The 20,463-nt window shown below is 41.8% G+C and overlaps 1 protein-coding gene across 1 annotated transcript in view; it reads right to left on the reverse strand.

The window, feature by feature from the left end:
* The window catches only part of MARCH11 (membrane-associated ring finger (C3HC4) 11), a 203,117-nt gene extending 182,660 nt beyond the window's left edge, over nucleotides 1–20,457 (reverse strand). The window contains exons 1-2 of the mRNA XM_006895010.1: nucleotides 20,212–20,457; nucleotides 18,755–18,910 (exon numbers count right to left, since the gene is read on the reverse strand). Coding sequence (XP_006895072.1) covers nucleotides 18,755–18,772 — 18 coding nt within the window. The 5' untranslated portion in view covers nucleotides 18,773–18,910; nucleotides 20,212–20,457. The remainder of the gene's footprint in view (nucleotides 1–18,754; nucleotides 18,911–20,211) is intronic.
* Between the last annotated feature and the right edge of the window lie 6 nt (nucleotides 20,458–20,463).

The raw sequence follows: 20,463 nt of genomic DNA on the forward strand, positions 1-20,463 counted from the left end.
CTCAAAGGAAAAAAAATTACTATCATAGGCAAGCAAAATATTGCTGACGATCATCCAAAAATGGCTAAAACAGCACCTTGAGAGAAGCACTAGAAGTTGAAGCTGGGTTTAGAAGCGGCTGTGGTGTCAGTGTTATCACTGTTGATGTCACATGCATCCTGGCTGAAAACAGAATGCCAGAATAATTCAAAGGCACCTAATACCAACAAATATTAACGTGAGAGACCACTTCAGCTTTCTTGCTTAAAGCGAGTGGTAGATCTGAAATGTCAACCTTATGGTTAACAGCACAAAATATCTATTTGTGTCTTATTAACTATGCAAAGGCATTATGACTATGTGGATCAAACAAAATTATGGCTAACATCAAGAAATGGTCATCTTGATTTTAAATTTTTTTATGTGTGTGTGTGCGCACGCGCGCGAGCGCCTGTGTACTATCAAATAGGATCCAACTGGCACAGGAGGAGATTACCCCTCGTTCTACAGCAGAGCATCTGGTGGATTCGAACCGTGTACCTCTGCAACTGCAGTGCAGCTTCCTGCCACTAGGCCACCAGAACTCCCTGAGAAATGGGAATCTTACTGGATTCACAAACAGCATCCCTGATGTTGTCAGAATATCGAGCGATGTATTGCTCTGGGCAAGTCCACTGTCAGGGACCTCACCAAAGCACTGAGGAGCAATGATGTCAGTTTGAAGACTAAGGTATGCATTATTCAGGCCATGATCTTTTCAATCACCTGCCATGCCTCTGAGAACTATAACATGAATAAGGATAACAGAAGAATTAATTTGTAGCATTGGAGAAAGGTACTGAATAGTCTATGGATCACCGAAAGAATAAACATATTATCTTGGAGAAAGTGCAGCCAGAATACTCCTTGGAAGTAAGGATAGTGACGCTTTATCTCACTTACTTTGGGCATGTGGCTAGAAGAGGCTATTTCTTGGAGAAAGGCATCATACTTGAAAAAGGAAGAGAGTGAGTAAAAGAGCCCATCTGTGAGATGGATTGACACAGTGACTTTGGCAATAGGCCTAAATGTCTCAGAGATGAGGAGGATGGCCCAGGATAGGCCAGGGTTCAGAACTTCTGTTTAGAGGGTCACTAACAACCACAGATGTGTTTCTGGTGTTCTCTGCTTTTAGCAAGGGTCACCTGACATCATCAATGATAACCCTTATGCCACGTCCTCTTCTGAATCCAGTAACATCCCTATAGTTGTAGTCAACTCAGTGGTACCTAACAACAACAACAACAAATCTTTTTTATTTTATTATTTTTTTGTGTGTACCAAATTCAGATCTGACTGGTACAGGAAGAGATTGTCCTTCCTTCTCAGCAGATTTGAACCACGCAGCCTTTGGACTGTAGTGCAGCTTCCAGCCACTAGGCCACCAGAGCTCCCTCTAACAAGAACAAACCTTAAAGGGAAGAGATTGCTGCAGTTGTCTCCCTTAGAGAAAGAAGGTGGTGTGTTTGAACTGTTGATCTTCTGATTAGCAGCACAAAATGGTAAGCACTGAGCCACCAAAACCATAACTCCAGTTTCCTCTGTTCCAAGTCCTTTTAGCATCAGCCACAACCTGGAAAAGGCAGCTGCCAAAGCAGAGGAGGAAAAGAGCTTGAAGGAAGCAGCCTGCCAGAGCACTCTACTTACCAGCGAAAATTCATTCAAGAAGTGATGTTACAACCATATGAAGCACTTATCAAATAAATTCACTTTGTCTTCATCTAGGTGGCAGATTTTCACACACACACACACATGCACACACACAAATTATATCCAGAAGACATTCTTCAAGGCTCCAATAGACCCGACCCGTGTAAAATCTCCCAACAAATTATTCAAATTCCCTGGACAAACGCTGGATGGAATCCTTCAACTAATGACAACCTCCTGAAAGTGAGTGTGTCACACACGGGTAATTTAGCATCCGCAGAGCCCTTCTTCATGACATTTCGCATTTGAAAAGAGCAGAAATGTCTCACTGGATGCTTTTCTTAAAGGAAAAAATTGCTAGGGTTTTTAAAAATAGATAGCTGTATTGCTCTCAAGGCCCTCTTACTGTGGACTGAAGAACTGAACATAATTGCCCAGGCAGCTTCAGGATTGAAAGCATTATTAGAAGACAAAACCTGAGGAGGGGACAGGCAGCATCAGTCAGCAGATGGCTAATGGGTGAGCAAGGATGCTATTTGGTTTCCTTAAGTCACATGTTTTAGTACAGAAATGCTAGCTCAGACAGCTTGGTCAAACTTTGATGTCTGCTGGCCACCTTGGTAAAGCATTCACGTATGCCTGCAATCCTTCATTCACACAAGAACTCTTTACTGGATGTCCACAAAATAAGCAAGGAAATAAACCTCAGCTTTACTGAGTTGTTGTGTCAATTCTGACTCACTTTTTAGTTGTTGTTAAGTGCTATCAAGTTAACAACTCCAAGCAACCCTGTGCACAACAAAGGACAATCTCGCTCTATCCTGTGCCATCCTTACAACCTCTGTCATGCCAGAGTTCACTGTTCCAGCCTCCTGGATCAATCCATCGCCTGGGGGTCTACCTCTCATTCCTTGATCTTTGACTTTTCCAACACGATGTCTTTTTCCTGACAATACACCAGAGGTTTGTGACACAGAGTTTCATTATACTTGCCTCCAGGGAGCACCTGGTTGCACCTCTAGTCACAGTGACCCAAGATGACTCAAAATAATTTCCTAGTCTATAATCCATATGGAAGCATATTACCAAGTCTTTTCTCAGATGGCGAGTTCAAAATGCCAACCTTTCAGTTAGCAGTAAGCACTGTGCAATTAGAGTTCCTTTTCATTAACACACACACACACACGTACACACACGTACACACACATATATATAGACTCATATCTCAAAATTATACTTCCAGGATCACTACAATTGGAATCAATCCCACTGAAGTGGATAAACCTAATTTTGTGTGTGTGTGTTCTGTTTTATTGTTACAGATTGTGGCATCTCTGCATCGTGCAAGACTACTAGTACCAGTTTTCCAGAAGCCTATGGCATGTCCTAGAAGCAGGAATGGCATCCACTTCCTAAAACAACATGCTTCTGGAAACTCTATAAATTTTGATAAATTACTATAGTCAGGCCTTCTGTTCACAGGGTCACTATGAGTCGTGCTTGACTCAATGGCAATCAACAACAACAACACGGTTATATCATGACTCTGTGCCATTGTAGGGAGCGCTGGTAGCCTAGTGGCAAGAAGCTGTCCTGCAATCTTGAAAGCATGTGGTTTGAAGCCACCAGCTACGCTCCAGGAGAAGCATGGGCCATCTCCTCCTGTGTGATAAACTTCCTCTGAAAACCCACTGGAGGGTTAGTTATGGGTCAGTTCTGACTCTACGGGACTCATTAACAACATGGTCATGTCATTACTCTTTGCCATAGTCTGATAACTTAGCTAACTTCCATCATGTTATTGCACACTTAACAGGCTGCAGTGTTAACAGAACTTCAATACATTTGGAAATGTCTGAGTGTATCTCTGTGTGTGTGTGTGTGTGTGTGTGTGTGTGTGTGTGTGTGTGTGTTCCTGCTGTGTTACATAACTTGTTTTGGGGTTGGTTTTTTTTTATTCTCAGTTGTGGAATTAGGGAAACATGTGAGGGGAAAGCAAAAGATATACACAGTGCAAGTTCAGGTTCAGTCTAGCAACACAGATGCAAGAAGCCTCTGCAGTTAGCAACTTCCTTCCAGTAAGCAAAACCTATGGCCCTGGCTCAATCTCACGGGCTCTTTCGTTGGCTCCATCTAAACTTTCCACACCTACTGTGGTATCTTCTTCTCCTTTCAGAAGACAAACCTGGAAACCCAAACACAACCCTGAGTGTGAGGCTGTTATGTACAATTGAGTTGGAATTGACCCATAGTTGACCCTCCGGATGGTGGTCAGAGGTTGTAAAATGCGCGGAAGGAGCTGGTGGATCAGAAATGCATGTCTTTGGGTTGGTAGTGCAACTTCTTACCATCAAGCCAGCAGAGGTGTCAGTATGAGGGGCATTCTCCCAATGCTCCCTGAGATGAGAGAGCCTGGCTGGCTCCAGGACCTAAACAAAGCAATCAAACTCACTGCCACCAAGCAGATGCTAATTCATAATGGCCCCACATACTCAAAGTAGACCTTCTACATCTTCCAAAAGTTTTAGTCTGGTTTGGTTGGTTTGTAGCAATTTCTACAGAAGCAGTCAGTCAGTCCTAACTTCTGTGGTACCCTGGGTAGGTTCCAACTGCCAAATGTTTGTTGAGTAGTCAAATGCAAACTACTCATACTACCCTGATTCACTTGAGGTTTATTCTGAAATACCCTTGTCAAGCACTTCAGAACATTACTATGCATTTATTACATCAGGTAAGGTCCATGCAGATATCTATCTTTTTCTCTCTTTTTTAAAAATTATGTTTCACTCATGCACATTTTTTTGCTCTCTCCTTCCACCCACCAAACTCTATGACTCCATGATCTTCCCCTCTCCCCACTCTCAGTCTTCTTGCTACCTCCCCTATCCTCTTTTGATATTTACACACATCTCATTGTTTAGCCTTCTATTTTTACACTAATGGTCTTATAAAGAAATTTGTTGTTATGTGCCTAAGTTAGTTCACTCAGTATAATACTCCCTAGTCTCTCCCATGTTATATAGTAGTTTTTAAAATCACTGCTCCTGAGTGCTGCATAGTATCCCATCATGTGAAGTAATACCACTATTAGGAATATAGTCCAAGAAAAACATATCCAAGATGCAAACAGGGATTTGTACTCCCATGTTCATCATAACATTATTTACAATAGCAAGAACATGGAAACAGCCTAGATGTCCATCAACAAATGATTGGATTGAGAAATATAGTACACTCACACAATATGTAGCTGCCTTTTATAGTTTTTAACAAAGAATAGAAACTACTAATTTACAATAAATAAAATCATTCACTGTATAAATTCTGTCATGCAATTTCCCCCTTCATTTGTGTCATGAAGATAATATTTTCCAATTACCAGTCTTTCTTCTTTCCAATTTTTGCATTCCAGTCACTAATTATTATTAATGCATCTCAATGATACGTTCGATTCATTTCGGACTACAAAAAGTGTTGGTAGAAAGCCTCAATTTCTTCACCTTGGCTTTAATGACTGGTTCATACATTTGAATAAATATCATATTAACAAGAGTTCTTTATTAGCATATGATATTATTCTATCACTGCCAGCCCTGAAATTCAGAACATATCGTGAAATGTTCTTTTTGACAATGAGTGCCACACATTCCTCTTCAACATGTCATCTGTTAGTCTTATTCAAAATGGTCATTGGCAACCCAGTTTAGTTCACTCAGGCCGACTCCATCTATCATGATGCGTTCCATCTCACATATACATGAACCCAACAGTGGTTGTTCAAACAGAATGAGCAGATAAGCCTGGTTTTAAATCAGGAAACGTGTGTCAGGATTGTATTATTTTTCCATATCTGTTCAACCTGTATGCTGACTAAAACATTCAAATAGCTGAACTATATGAAGAAGAAATTGGTATCAGGATTGAAGGAAGACTCCAGCTGCAATTTGCAGATGGCACAGCTTGCTTTCTCAAAGTGAAGAAAACATAAAGCACTTACTAAAATACTAAAGCCTTCCAAATACCTCAAGACCAAGACCACAAACATCCTCAATATTGGATCAATGCACAGCATTTTGACAGAAAGACAGACTGAAAATTTCAATGTGTTCATTATACTTAGCTCTACAACCAATACTCAAGAAGTAAGTAGTCAAAAAAGGAAAAGATGTGTTGCATTGGGCAAATCTGCTGTCAAGGACTTCTTCAGCGTGTTAAGAAGGATATCAGCTGAAAAACTAAGGTGTGCCTGACCCAAGCCGTGGTAGTTTTTAACTGCTTAATATGCATCTGAAAAGTAGATAATCCACAAGGAAGACTTAAGAATCTGAATTACGGTGTTGGCAATGGTAAAGTTATGCTGAAACAGCCAGTCACTCTTTTTCCCGTCTGTGGCTGGTCTAGCTTTCAAGCTTCAATTGCAAAGTTAAGTACAGGAACATGTAAGGAAAGATTTGGATTCAGTTACAGACTACCTTGATAAATTAATATTGCAGTAAATTGAGTCACATGAATTTTCTTGTTTTCCCAGTGCATAAGTGTTTGTCTAAACTACGTTGTATTCTGTACTAAGTGGACAATGTTGCTTTTGTTGGGTTCTGTTGAGTCAGAACCTCCTCGTAGTTGACCCTTCAGTGGGTTTTCAGAAGCTGTAAATCACACCGGAGGAGACTGCCCACCTTTCATGTGGTTTTGGATAGGCAGTGCAACTCCACACCACCAAGTCCTCTGAGCACCATAAGTGTGCAACACTAGCATAATAAAGTTTAAAATACTTTGAGATACAAAAATGTGACATGGGGACACAAAGGGAGCACATGCTGTGGAAAAGTGGAGCCAAAAACTTGCTCAGCAGAGAACTGCCACAAACAGTGTAATAACATTAAAAAAAACCACAATAAAACAAGGTAATGAGCAATCTCCTCCCATGCAATTTACTGCCTCTGAAAACCTTCTGGAGGGTCAGCTATGGGTCAGTTCCAACTCGATGGTACACAATAACAACAACACACCTACAGTTGAAGCAGAAACAGGATGACCAAAGGCCTAAAATATTTATAATCTAGGCCTTTATAGACAACATCTACAGACTCCTAGTTTCAATAACGAGATAAATACTACTTAGGAAGACATTTTGGACATAAAAAAAGGCTCTTCTATCTGAAAACATTCATTAATAACTGAAGCACGGAAAGTACAAAGTATAAATCTAGGAAAATTGGAAGTTGTCAAAAACAGAATGAAAAGCATAAATGCTGGCATTCTGGGCACTAGAAAACTGAGACAGACTAGTCCTGGCCACTTTGAATCACATGCCAGGAATGACAAGCTTAAGAAAAATGGAATCGCAGTTATAGAACATTTCAAGAGCTATCCTCACAAACAATGCTGTCAGTGATAGGATACTATACATATGCATACAAGAAAGACTCTAATACAACTCTAATTCAAATGGAAATACCAACACTAAACCAAAGATGAGGAAATTAATTTCCACCAATTTTTGTGTTCTGAAATTGATCAAACATGTAACGAAGACGCATTAATAATAAAATGGTGATTGGAATGCAAAAGTTGGAAACAAAGAAGCAGAACCGGTATTTCAAAAATACAGACTTAGTGACAAAATGAGGCTGAAGATCACATGGTAAGATTTTGTACCATCAAAGATTTATTTACTGTGAATTGCAACTTCAATATAGATTGCATTTTAATGTCAAAAAACCAAAGATTCTTACCACTGGACCAATAGGCAACATCATGAAATTTGGAGAAAAGGCGGAAATTATCAACAATTTCATCTTACTTGAATCCACAATTAATACACTTGGTACCAGCAGTCAGGAAATCAAGAGACATATTATATTAGGAAAGTCTGCAGTTAGGGACATCTCCAAATTATTGAGAAGTAATGATATCCATTTGAAGACTAAGATATGTCTCATTCAGGCCATGGTCTTTCCAATCACTTGCTATGCCATCTGAGAGCTAGACAATGAATACGATGACAGAAGAATTGATGCCTTTGAGTCGTGATGTTGGAGAAGAGCACTGAACATCCCATGTATGGCCAAAAGAACAAGTATGTCTTGAAGAGGGTGAAGCTAGAATGCTCTTTGGAGGCAAGGATGGTGAGGCTTTGCCTCACGTACTTTGGGCATGTTACTAGTAGAGACTACTCCTTGGAGAGGGACAGGATGCTTGGAAAGCAAGAGGGTCTGATCCTTGACCAGGTGAGTTGACACAGTGACTACTGCAATGGGCTCTGGAATGTCAGAAAAGTTGAGAATGGCACCAGGATAGGACAGTGGTTCAGATCTGCTGTCATACAGTCGATGCAGGTTGTAGTAGACACAACAGCACCTAACAACCACATGATTTATTAATAATAACTTTAAAAAAAATGACAACACACACACCCATGTGTGTGTGTGTGTGTGTGTGTGTGTGTGTGTGTAGCATGTGGAAAATTCTGCTACCAAAGACCTCTCCAAAGTGCTAAAACTCAAGAATATGGGTTTAAAGCCTAAAGTGCACCTGACTCAAGCCACAGTGTTTTCAATTGCTTCCGATACATCTGAAAGTGGGACAATAAATAAGGAAGACAGAAGAGCTGATGCCACCGAATTGTAGTGCTGATGAAGGGCACTGATGGACTGCTGTAGGAACAAATAAATCTGCCTTGAAGAAATGTAGCTCCTACATTTGGAAGGGTGCTCCTTTGAGGAAAGGATGATGAAACTAGTCTCACATATTTTGGGCATGGTGTCAGGAGGAATTGATTAGTTCTTGGGAAAAGACTGCATGCTAGGAAAGGTAGAGCATCAGAGAAAGAGAGGAAGATCCTCAATAAGGTGAGCTGACATAGTGACGGTGACAATGGGCTCAAGCATGCTGGAGAGCATGAGAAAGGCTCAGGAAAGGCCAAGTCCAGATCTGTGGTTCACAGGGCTGCTGTGAATCCCAGCTGAGTCCACGGTACCTAGAAACAATTTCCCACCTGGCCAATCTTGTCACCCTACCTCACTTTAACCAATCCACTTCTCCAGTTCAGTCTTTTTACAATGACGTGTCGAGAAACAAACAGAGCACAGCAATAGACATTTTCACAAATTAAAAAATGCACTTTAAAACAGCAAGATAATGCAGAAAGCAAATGTGTGTGGAATAGAGAAACTGGGGAAACTAGAGTGACTGAATCAAGCAATACCTGCTCATTACGGACCATCACAGGACTGGCACTCCTGCCTGTAATGTGTTTCTGTTCATACATGCTCCAATTGTCAGTACTCCGAGACTATCAGGACAAGAGTGTAGGGTAACTGCAGCAGTGTAACCTTTAGGAAAAGGGAATCTAAATCTCCAGAAATCTAATATTCACAAAAGCCTATGGACCAGGATAAGACTCAACGGCTCCCAAATGGGAAGGGGGGACAGTATGGCTGCATTCTTTTTCTAGCTCAATGAGCAATTTATAAGGAAGAAAATCAAAGAATACAGCCTTCAATATGAGTTGCGTCTCAACATCAAGAAAACAAAAACTCTCACCACTGAACCAACAGGCAACATCATGAGAGACGGAGAAAAACCTGAAACTGTCAACAACTTTATATTATTTGGATCCAAAATCAACACTCTCGATACTAACAATCATGAAAACAGGAGACAGAGTGCACTGGGAAAATGTGCAGTCAAGAACCTCTCCAAATTCTTAAGGAGCAATGATGTCACTTTGAAGACTAAGGTACATCTGATTGAGGCTATGGTCTTTTCAGTCACCTGCTATACATCTGAGAGCTGGACAATGAATAAAGATGACAGAAAATGAATTGATGCCTTTGAACTCTGGTGTGAAAGAAGAGTACTGAACTCTTGGGCTGCCGAAAGAATTAACAGATAGGTCTTGGGGAGGGTGCAGCCAGAGTGCTCTTTGGAGGCAAAGATGATGTAGCTTCACCTCACATACTTCAAGCATGGCGCTAGGAGGAGCTATTCCTTGGAGAGAGGCACGAAACTCAGTAAAGCAGAGAGCCAGCAAAGGAGAGGAAGACCCTCAACGAGGTGGATTGACACAGACTGCTGCAATGGGCTCTAGCGTGTCAGGAAGTGTGAGGATGGAACAGGAGAGAAGGTTCAGATCTGTTGTTCATAGGGTTGCTATGAGTTGTACTCCACTGGACGGCACCTAATAATAACAACAAAACTAAGAAACAGGAGACCACCAGTTTTCATGCCAGAAAAGTATTGCTGGGCTCAAGAATCTACCTGAAGTTATAATGGTGCTAGGTTTTATTAATGTTGCTGAAATAAATAAAAATTATGTGGGAGACACGACAGCTCTTATTTCAGACTATCTTCTAATTTGGCCATTGACTCTTGTTCCTCATTCTGAAATAATAATTTAGCATCAACTAAAGCCAATCAAGTGGGCTGGCACAGTGACTGCAGCGATGGGCCAGGGTGTGTCAAAGATTCTGAGGATGGCACAGGACAGGGCAGAGTTCGAATCATGGAATCACTCTAAGTCATACTCAACTTGACAGCACCTAACAACAACAAAACCAATGAGCCCTGGTGGCACAGTGGGTCAAGTGTTGAGCTGCTAACCAAGAGATGGGCAGTTCGAACCCACCAGTTGCTCCAAGGGAGAAAGATGAGGCCATTTTCATCCTTTAAGACTCACATACACAGCAACTGGGTGAACGATCTCCATGAATCAGAATCCACTTAGGAACAGTAGGCGGGGCCAAGTTTAATGAAAAAGACTTTTTTGCCCATTAAATAAAAAAAGTATACAAACAAAAGAACGTCTTGGAGACTGTCACCTACAGGAATTACGTCATCCCTCAACTACACTACAGAAAACTTAAAGGTGCCTATGCCTAGTTTCCTGAAAGACCCATTCCTCATCAGAACCATCTGGCTTTTGAGGAAAGTGTACAATCACCATGCACATCGTCTCTATGCTAATTGTATGATGGCTACAGGAGTGCAAAGAGTAGGATTTACATATTTTATACGGTGGTGAATCATTAATCTGTTCGAGTGAGTAAAATGCAGATTTGTGTGTTTTGAGAATTAGAAGGCAAAGGAAAGGAAAAAAAATAATCCCACAGGCGAGGAAATTGCTGCATGGAATGTTCTTCATTTATTTTGACATTTTTAATTACCTAGAAAATATGCCATTATATGCATTTAATTATTAAATTTTAAAACTGTTTCTAACTTACTCCGGCTTACTGTGTGCTGTTAAACATACAGAGAATATCGAGTCAAACAACAACTTGGGGGGGGCAGGGGGAAGCAAAGGTGTTAATGCATCATGATGTCAAAAAGGTTCTGGAGTATCCAGTTTTATATTATCAGATGTATAGGACTGAGAGTATTTCAAATGTCCAGGAGCCCTGGTGGTATAGTGTACAATGTGTCAGGCTGCTAACAAGAGGGTTGGAGGTTCAAAGTCAGCAGCCACTTCTCCCATATAAAGAGTCACTCTCGATTGGACTCAGTGGCAGTGCAAGGCAGTGCCTTGCAAGGTGACCTTGCAAATGACATACAAGCAACACAAGAGCCATGACATTTTCTTATTCCCATTTCAGAATGGGAGAAGAGTTCTTCAACTACATCAGCCATGTCAACATCGCAAATCACAATCTCTTTCAAAAGTGGACGCAGCTCTTTCGAGATGAGGCCTCATTTAGGAAAACAGCCACAACAGCCTCAAGAAGCTAATAAAAGTTCTACAAGTATCTTAGCTTTTTTAGTACGTTAATGTGTGCTATCACATCAGAACCAAGCCATCGCTGACAGTGGCTTTTCAGAGGCAATAATCGCATGGCTGTCCATCTTTCTCTCTCAGAGAAGCTGGTGGATTCGAACCACGAGGCTGTGGGTTGACAGTGCAACTCCTTTCCACTGAGCCACTGGAGCTCGCTGCAGAAATTGCATCTCAGGTTGATAACCACTGGTGCCAAATCCTCTCTCCTCCCAAATGATAACGATTGCTTGCAGAGTTTCCACAAAAATGGAAAGTGCTTTCCATTCACAACCTTCCAGGGAGAAATGCAGTCATTCGTTATTCATGCTGTAAGAAGACCTGTCTCGCTGCTACCAGCACTTTTAAGTGTTTAAAGGAAAAGCAGTAAGGTAAAGGCTAATAGAAACATTACAAGCTAGTAAACTCACCATAAGCACAGTATCTACAGACATCTATGACCTAGGTTAAGGCCCTCTCAAGTAGGGAAGGCGGGCTGGCATGGATACTCCCTTGTTCTGGCTCAATGAGCACCAGAACAGGAGGAAGGAAAGTCAGAGGGAGCTCCTATTCCAGGTGACTGATGCTCAGCCAACTGCCTAGGCTTCCTCTGATTGCTCCCCAGGGACTTTCCAAGATTCCCGGCAGTCTGAATCTCTCACTCACCCCACTGACAGGGAGCTTCCCAGTGTATAAACATGCAATACCTGCTCTGCAGATGAATGGCACGGCCCTACACTTGGACACACTGAAAAGCATCTCATGCCTCCACCTATGAGCAGCCTTCAAAAGCCTGCATGTAAGAGCTAGAGTAAATGAGGGACATCTGAAAAAAACACATGCTCTCATGTGCTGAGGTGACTGTACCTAACTACTGCAGGGAAGATCTCAGACGAGGTGGACTGATACAGTAACTAGAACAACAAGGGTAGGTGTGTCTGTCAGTGAGACTGGTTCAAGACAGCGCAGGCTTCTGAGCTACTGTACATAGCGTCTCAAGGAGTCGCAGGTGACTCAATGACACATAACAAGAACAAAACCAAGTTCCTTATTTAAGATAGGCTGCCAGACGTTTCCTCAAAAAGTCGAACACAGAAACTTTGTATGACACAGCTATTCCACTACTAGGAATATACCCCCAAGGAAATTAGCAGCGTGATACAAACAGAGATTTGTACACCAATGTTCATATCAGCATTATTCACCATCACAAGAACATGCAAACAGCCCAAATGTCCAACCACAAGTGAATGGATTGAGAAATCGGTGGTATATTCACACAATGGAATAGTATACAGCACTCAGGAGCAATGATTTTAAAAAATACTGCATAACTTGGGAAAGACCAGAGAGCATTATGCTGAGTGAAATAACTCAGTTTCATAAGGATAAATACTGCACAAATAGAAGGATGACTAGTAAAACAAGTCTGGGGACCCAAGGGAAGAAGGGGTGGGAGCAGAGGGGTGAGGATGAGTAGAGGAGAAATCCCAGGGCTGCACAATTTAGTGGGTGGAGGGAGGGGGTGAAGGAAGGATCCAGTGGAGACCTTAAAAGACAGGGTAATGATGGGCAAGGTACAATGGTGATTAATTTTATAAAACATAATGCATGGGAATGACTGTATGAAACACAATGTGAATGAAGAATAGTGTGAAACACAGTACATACGAACTTTGTAAGCAAACCAATAAAAAAGGAGATAGGCTGCCAGAAAGAGAAAATGAGAAAATGAGAGCCAAAGTCCAACAGGAAGGCAAATGTGGGAAGTCATTATTAAGTTCTCTTCAGTAGCAAGAGAATGAAGGGATCACAGAGACCTGTAGGCAGCCAGAGGTCCCCAGCTGATTAAATGCCTTCTAACTACCAGGTCAACATGCCCACATTGGTGTTGTGTCCTGTAGAGCTGGAACCGAACCACAGCTGACCCTCTGGGGGGTTTTACTGCATGGGAGGGGATTGCCCATCCTTCTCCCATGGAGCAGCTGGCGGCCTCGAACCACGTGCCTTCGGGATTGCAGCTCAGCTTCTTGCCACTAGGTTACCAGAGCTCCCATTATTCTGTCCTAAATACATGACATGCATTTGTGAATCTAATTATCACAGTAATGTGTGAGAAAGAGGCATCATTACTACTCTCTTTTAAAAATGAGTAAACTGAGGTCAGGAGGCCTGGTATGATGGGGTTAAAGAAAACCTTACTGTTGAAAAGACAGAGCTTCAAATTCACAGGCTAGTCTGATCTGTGGGAGGAAGATGGGGCAAACAACCCCCATAAAGATTTACAGCTTTAGGAACCCCTGTGGATCAGTCCTACTCTGCCTTATAGGGTCACCATGAGTTGAAATTGAAGCGATGGCATTGATGTTTGGTTTTAAACTGAGGCACAGTTGAGGTTCCTTGCAGTAGCATAACTATTATCACCATCCATTTACGTTACTTTTTCTATTCATAGGCAGCCCATTATGGCTTTTGCAGCAAACTTCAAGAATCCAGTACAATACTAATCTACCAAAGTGCTTTGTCTCCAAATATTCATATTCGTTGAAAAAAAGTACAGAAAACATTCATAAACTGTAATACTGCTTGATAAGTTTATAATGTCACCAGTATTTTAAAATAAATTAGACCTTCTACAATCTTGCCATTCACTAATTTCAGACCATTTTCTGAGGGTCACAGCAATATGAGCTTTTACTTTTAAAATACCATGAGCATATCATCTTGGGTGTGTTAATGAGTAAAATAGGTTTTGGAGACAAGGAGGAGTTCAAACACATCTTCATTAGTTCAAATGTCTTGAAAACAAGTCTTTACTACTAACGACCAGGCCCTGGTCTTTCCAATGACTTGTTATTCATCTGAGAGCTGGACAATTAATAAGGATGACAGGAGAAGAACTGATGCCTTTGAGCTGCGGTGCTGGACAAGAGCGTTGAACATCCTATGGATTGACAAAAGAGCAAACAGAGACGTCTTGGAGAAGATGCTCCTTGGAGGCAAAGGCGATACAACTTTATCTTATATACTTCAGGTATGTTTTTAGAAAAGGCTATTCCTTGTAGAGGGGCATCAAGTTTGGAAAAGTGGAGGGTCAGTGAAAGAGAAGAAGACCCTCAACCAAATGGATTGACAGTGACTGCTGCAATGAGCTCTTCTGTGTCAGAAAGTGTGAGGATGGCGCAGGATAGAACAGGGTTCAGATCTTTTGTTCATAGGTCGCTATGAGTCGTGCTCTATTTGATGGCATCCAACAACACAACAACTACCTCAGTGGACCCAACTCCAGAGATTAACTCCACTATTTCTTCTCATGAATCCAGACTGGGTTTGTTTTACCAAGAGAATGATGCGTTAGTGAAGCAGTGCCACTTCCCAGATTGGGCCTTAAGAGAGTCTAACTGCCACTCTCACCCTCTTGGGTTCCAACTGCCGACTTGTGCGAAGCATCAACTGACAGACCCAACTGCGCCTGCAGTCAGGGCCAAAAACAAGTCAAATAAGTGAGTTGTGTTGGAAGTCCAAATCCAGCCAATCCTCTGGGAGACTGAAAAGAACCACCCAGGTCACCTCAATCAATTCAGGTTTGGTGGTGTTGTCACTGGTTGCCTTCGAGTCGAGTACATCTCATAGTGACCCTCTGAACAAAAGGCCTGAAGCCCCTCTACACCTATCGACATTTATCAAAGTTCATAGAGTTTCCGGGGGCATGTTATTTAGGAAGTGGATTGCTCTCCTGCTTCCAAAACCTGTCATAGTATGTTATTGTTGTTATGTGCCGTTGAATCACCTGCAACATACAGTGACCCTATGTACAGCAGCTCTGAACCCTTCCTTGTCCTGAGCCAGTCTCACTAATTCTGACGCATCAACCCCCATTGCCCCAGTCACTGTATCAATCCATCTCATCCGGGATCTCCCTCTCCTGCTCTGTCCGTCCACGCTTCTGAGAATGATGTCTTTCTCCAAGGACCGATCTCCCCTGGCCATGTGCCCAAAGTAAGTGAGGCAGAGCTTTAAAATCCTAGCCTCCAAGGAGAGACTTGGTTTCACCCTCTCCAAGACAGATTTTGTTTTCTTGGCAGTCCATGGTATGTATGTTCAAGGCTCTTCTCCAGCACCACAACTCAAAGACATCTATTCTTCTTCTGTCATCCTTAGTCATTGTCCAACTCTCTGAAGCATAACAAGTAATTGAGAAGACCATGACCTGTATTAGGCACACCAGCAGTCAAAAAAATCAAAAGTTGAATTGCATTAGGTTAATCTGCTGTCAGGGACCTTTCCAGAGTGCTGAGAAACAATAGTCCATCCATCGTCTTCACAATTATTTGTTATGCATCAGAGAGCTGGATAACTAAGGATGACAGAAGAAAAATTGATGCCTTTGAGTTGTGGTGCTGGAGAAGAGTCTTGAACATACAATGGACTGCCAAGAAAACAAATAGATCTATTTTTGAGAGGGTGAAACCAAGTTTCTCCTTGGAGGTTAGGAATGTGGCCAGGAGGGTCTAATCCTTGGAGAAAGACCCCATGCTTGGAAGGATGGAGAGACAGAGCAGAGGAGAAAAAACCCAGATGAGATGGATTGATACAGTAACTAGGACAATGGGAGTAGGTGTGTCAGAGTCAGTGAGACTGGCTTAGGACAGGGCAGGCTTCAGAGCTACTGTACATAGGGTCTCTATGAGTCACAGGTGACTCAACAGCACATAACAACAACCACAACAAATAGAGAGTATATTACTCTTGGCACAGATTATAGCATGGCTAACTCAAAAGCAGTGCCTCTCTGGCTGGCAGTTTGAATCCACCAGAGTTCTCCATGGGTATAAAATTAATACTTCGCTTTCATGTGACTATGAGCCAGTTCCAACACAATGACAATCAGTTTTTCAGTTTACTTCTTTTTTTAAAAAAGAAAATGTTAGGAATACTATTTTGTTCTTATTATATCATATACTTGTTATGCATCAGAGAGCTGGGCAATGATCAAGGATGATAGGAGAGCTGATGCCTTTGAGCTGTGGTGCTGGAGAAGAGTACTGAATATACCATAGACTACTTAGAGAACAAACAGGTTCTTCTTGGAGAGGGTGAAACCAGGCTGCTTCTTAGAGGCAAGGATTCTGAAGCTTCATCTGACATACTTTGGACATGCTGCAAGAAGGGACAAGTCCTTGGAGACGGATGTCATGCTTGGAAGGGTCGAGGGACAATGCAAGAGAGAAAGACTCTCAATGAGTTGGATTGATTCAGTGACTGGGGTACTAGGGTTAAGTGTGTCAGAGACAATAAGGTTAGCACAGAATAGAGCAGGGTTTAGGGTTGTACATAGGGTCACTACGAGTCATAGGTGACTCGATGGCACATAACAACAACAATATAACATACACAGCTTAGCCAGTTGGTTATGCTAAAATAATTATCAATTTTTCTTTACAAAATGAAACAACACAAAAGTAATTTTTCCCCCTTGGCTATTTTTGCTCCAGGAGATATATTAAAAGGAAAAATTTTTAATTATTTTAAATTGTTTAAAATGAGTAATGTACTATTTCTATTCACTTCCAAATTAATCATATTAGATGTATTTATAACTGGAAGCCATCAGTCAAAGTTTTTGAATGGTTATGGTCTAACATAACAATTATATTAGGAATATAGTCATGCTAAGGCATATAGTTATTCCTCTTTCCCCCCTTCACTTATCAGCCATGTTGCTGTGTGCCACCAAGTCAATTTCCACTCATAGTGGCCCTGTGTAACAAAGGAGAATTGCCCCATATGATTTTCTAGTCCATAATCTTTACCGGACACCACCAGGATGTCTTCCTAGTTAAGCCAAAGTAATTTAAAGATCTAGCATTCTGCTGATCTTCAACTATAACACTGTTCATTGGACAATTAGAAATGGTGCTCCAAAACTCTCCCTGTCTCTTCTTTCCACATATTTCTAATCATTCGCATTCTTGTAGATCCAACTACACAGCCCATATCCTGTTCTTTGGAAATGGCTCCATCTGTTTCTCAAGACAACTAGGATAGATCCATAAATTGATAGCCAAGTAGCTCCATCAATTAGAGATTCTAGGGAAATGTGTCCGGTTTGTGCCTATCTGCAGCATGATACCGTCACTCATTCATATTAGTTACGCTTCTTCTTTTCACATTATTTATAAGCCTCAGGTCAGCTTGAGAAAACTCATCTTTTCATTTCATGCTTGCTAATCATGCCTTAAGTGGAGACTATCTGAGATGCAAATTAATTGCAAATTACATGAAGGATGCACAAATTAAAAACTATGAAAATGAAATTATTAGTGCAGTAGTAATTCAGGGTCCTTACGCACAGGTTAACAATCTCACCCCCTTCCCATCATTCAATGCAAACTAAGGATGGCAATTTTAATAGACAACCTCAAGACTGGGTTTTCTTACTCTCTTCCTTTCTACTTTTCAATTTCCTCTTGTTTTTCCTTCCATTACCTCTTTAATCTGTGTTTTGAACCCCAATCTCTCTGTGTCTGCTTAACTTCAGCCCCATCATACTGCCAACTCTGGTCAATTACCCATTTCACTAGTTTAAGATGCCACTCTTAATCCTCTATCTTTTACATTCAATCAGTCTACTCAAAGAACTGAATCCTTTCCACCTGGGAAAATAGACAGCTTTTGCAAAGACACTTGCAGGGTTCTGTGTCTTGTGTCATTATGTGACTGCATACAAAGATTTGAAGAATACATATTATTACTGTCGTCTTATTGGAAATAACTTCTGCATCCACCGTCGCTGAACAGAGCAAAAAAATAGAAAAGTAGCCATGTGAAACATCTCTTGGGGGAAAAAAAAAAGAAAGCTCAGTTAAAGAAGAGTGTTTAAATTAGAACTAGTAAGTTCAGCCAGAATTGCCACAGACTGGTAAAGTTCGGTTTTACTTGCATCCTTTTGTCATATATGGAGCCAAACCAGGACTCTGTAACATTTCTAATTCATAAAATTTATTTTACTGAACCTAAAACATTTTGCCAATTAGTGTGTTTCTTTTTAAACAAAAAATGGGTCTCGATTCATAGCTCCATGACAAATTAAACAATGAAATAATTTGGTTGACAATCTCTTTTGAGTTTCTCAGAGGAAATGTCACGGCTCTCTCAAAGCACATATTCACAAATTCTAAATCTTGTTATTCCCCCCCCTCTTAAAGATGGTGGGTTGGGTTTTTTTGTTTTTCGGTTTGTTTGGGGGTTTTTTCCATTTAAGGTAGCATATCCTTAATCACAATTCAACTCAGGCAAAAGTCTTTCTGGAGAAAAGAATCGTGCATGCATTACCTGGCAAGGCTGCTTCATTTTGATAGCTATGACGTGGTACCTGTAACAGCAGAGCTCACAGGTCCAGGAGCCCCTCTCACTAATCCACTTGAGCAGGCAAAGCTGATGTGTATACCGAACGGACCCATCACACCGGCAGGGGTTCAACAGCTCACCCTAAAAAGAAACCAGCTCTGTATGAATATCCATGCCCATGACTAGGTCTCTCTTTCCAAAACCCAACACTTGTTTTTCCTGCTTTTCAAAGCCATTTACCCAGAAGGATCTTAGGCTCCATGCTCTCTCCTAGAAAATGAAATTAAAATTTTATACCTCTGTCGGGAATGCAATTAAAGTCTTAAGCCTATTTCAAAGATACTGCTTAGCGTTACAACATAAATGTCCTACCACCATAGAAAACGTCTGCAAGATCTAACTCCCAATACCCTTGAGGAAAAGCTGGACTATTAAATCTCTTTAAGAACTTTTAAGTGGATGGTCAGATGCATTTCCTCTGCAGTTATTCTTAATCATTGCTAAGCAAGAAATGCATAGCCTCCCAGAAAGCAACAGTATAATGCTTTCTTTTTTCTTTTTTTTTTTCCTTTTTCTAAATGTAGCATCATTGACGTGGGGCACTAGATTCCTGAAAGCCTGCCTTTCTTAGGCAATTTCCTTACTTTCTAAATAAGAAACCTAATGTTTTCTCAGACCACACACTCTGCAAGACACTTAGCTTATCCTTCTGTCCGTATGGCTTCTTCCATACAACTTGGCATGCACTTCTAATAGAGTTTATCATGTTAGAACGGTGCTGTTACAAAACATAAAAGTCGCCGCCTGACTCAGGAGCCCTTTCCTACACAAGGTCAACATAAATTCCTATTCCTCTGAGGAAAACTCACAGGCTTTTCACATCACTTAAGATTAAGTCATCCAACTTTGCAGCCAGGCAAGATTCTGTCCTTTCTGGTTGGGTCAGTTTGTATTTCTAAGACTATACTCTCAGAATACATTTGTAGAAAGGGGGCTCAGTTTGTATTCTAAGAAGATATTGTCAAAATACACTTGTAGAAGGGGGGGGCTTCCCCTTCGCGTGTATTTATATTGAGAGGACTTCACTTTGCATCCTCTAATTCTGCCTCTACGGTTTACCTAAAATCCACTTACTAATTTTGCTTACGAGATACTTACAGCATTGTTATTACAAAAAAAAAAAAAACAAAACACCAAAAACTGAGGAATGTACAAAACGAGGTGGAGGGGGAAAGTGTGTATCAAATCAAGTACTGTCTTCCATACCGGACGTGAATCTGCCTTTCCAGTAAGGGGAGGACTAACAGAGTGTGGACAGGCGGGAACTGCCAAGCCTCCCCGGAGCAGGAGAGGCGAGCTCTGTCCGTGGTGCTGAAAGCTCGGGAGCCGCTGACGGAGCCGGCAGAGCCGGGCCGAGCAGCCCACGCCCCCGGGGGCCTTACCTGCTCGGCGCCCTGGAAGCAGATCTTGCAGATGGGCTGGTGGTGCTGGTGCTGGTGGCCGGCGCGCTGGTCGCCGCCGCTGCTGGTGCTGCTGCGGCTGCTGCATACCGAGCGCGTCTCGGGCTGGTCGCCGGCGCCCCGCAGCTCGCCCTCCCCTCCCGCGCCGGCCTCGGACTCGCCAGGGCCACCCTTGCCCTGCGCCGCCTCCGGGGCTGCCGCCTGCGGGAGGCGTCTGAAGCCTTCCGAGGAGTC

Source organism: Elephantulus edwardii, unplaced genomic scaffold, assembly GCF_000299155.1.
Source record: "Elephantulus edwardii isolate Elephantulus edwardi_28Jun2011 unplaced genomic scaffold, EleEdw1.0 scaffold00153, whole genome shotgun sequence".
Lineage (NCBI taxonomy): Eukaryota > Metazoa > Chordata > Mammalia > Macroscelidea > Macroscelididae > Elephantulus > Elephantulus edwardii.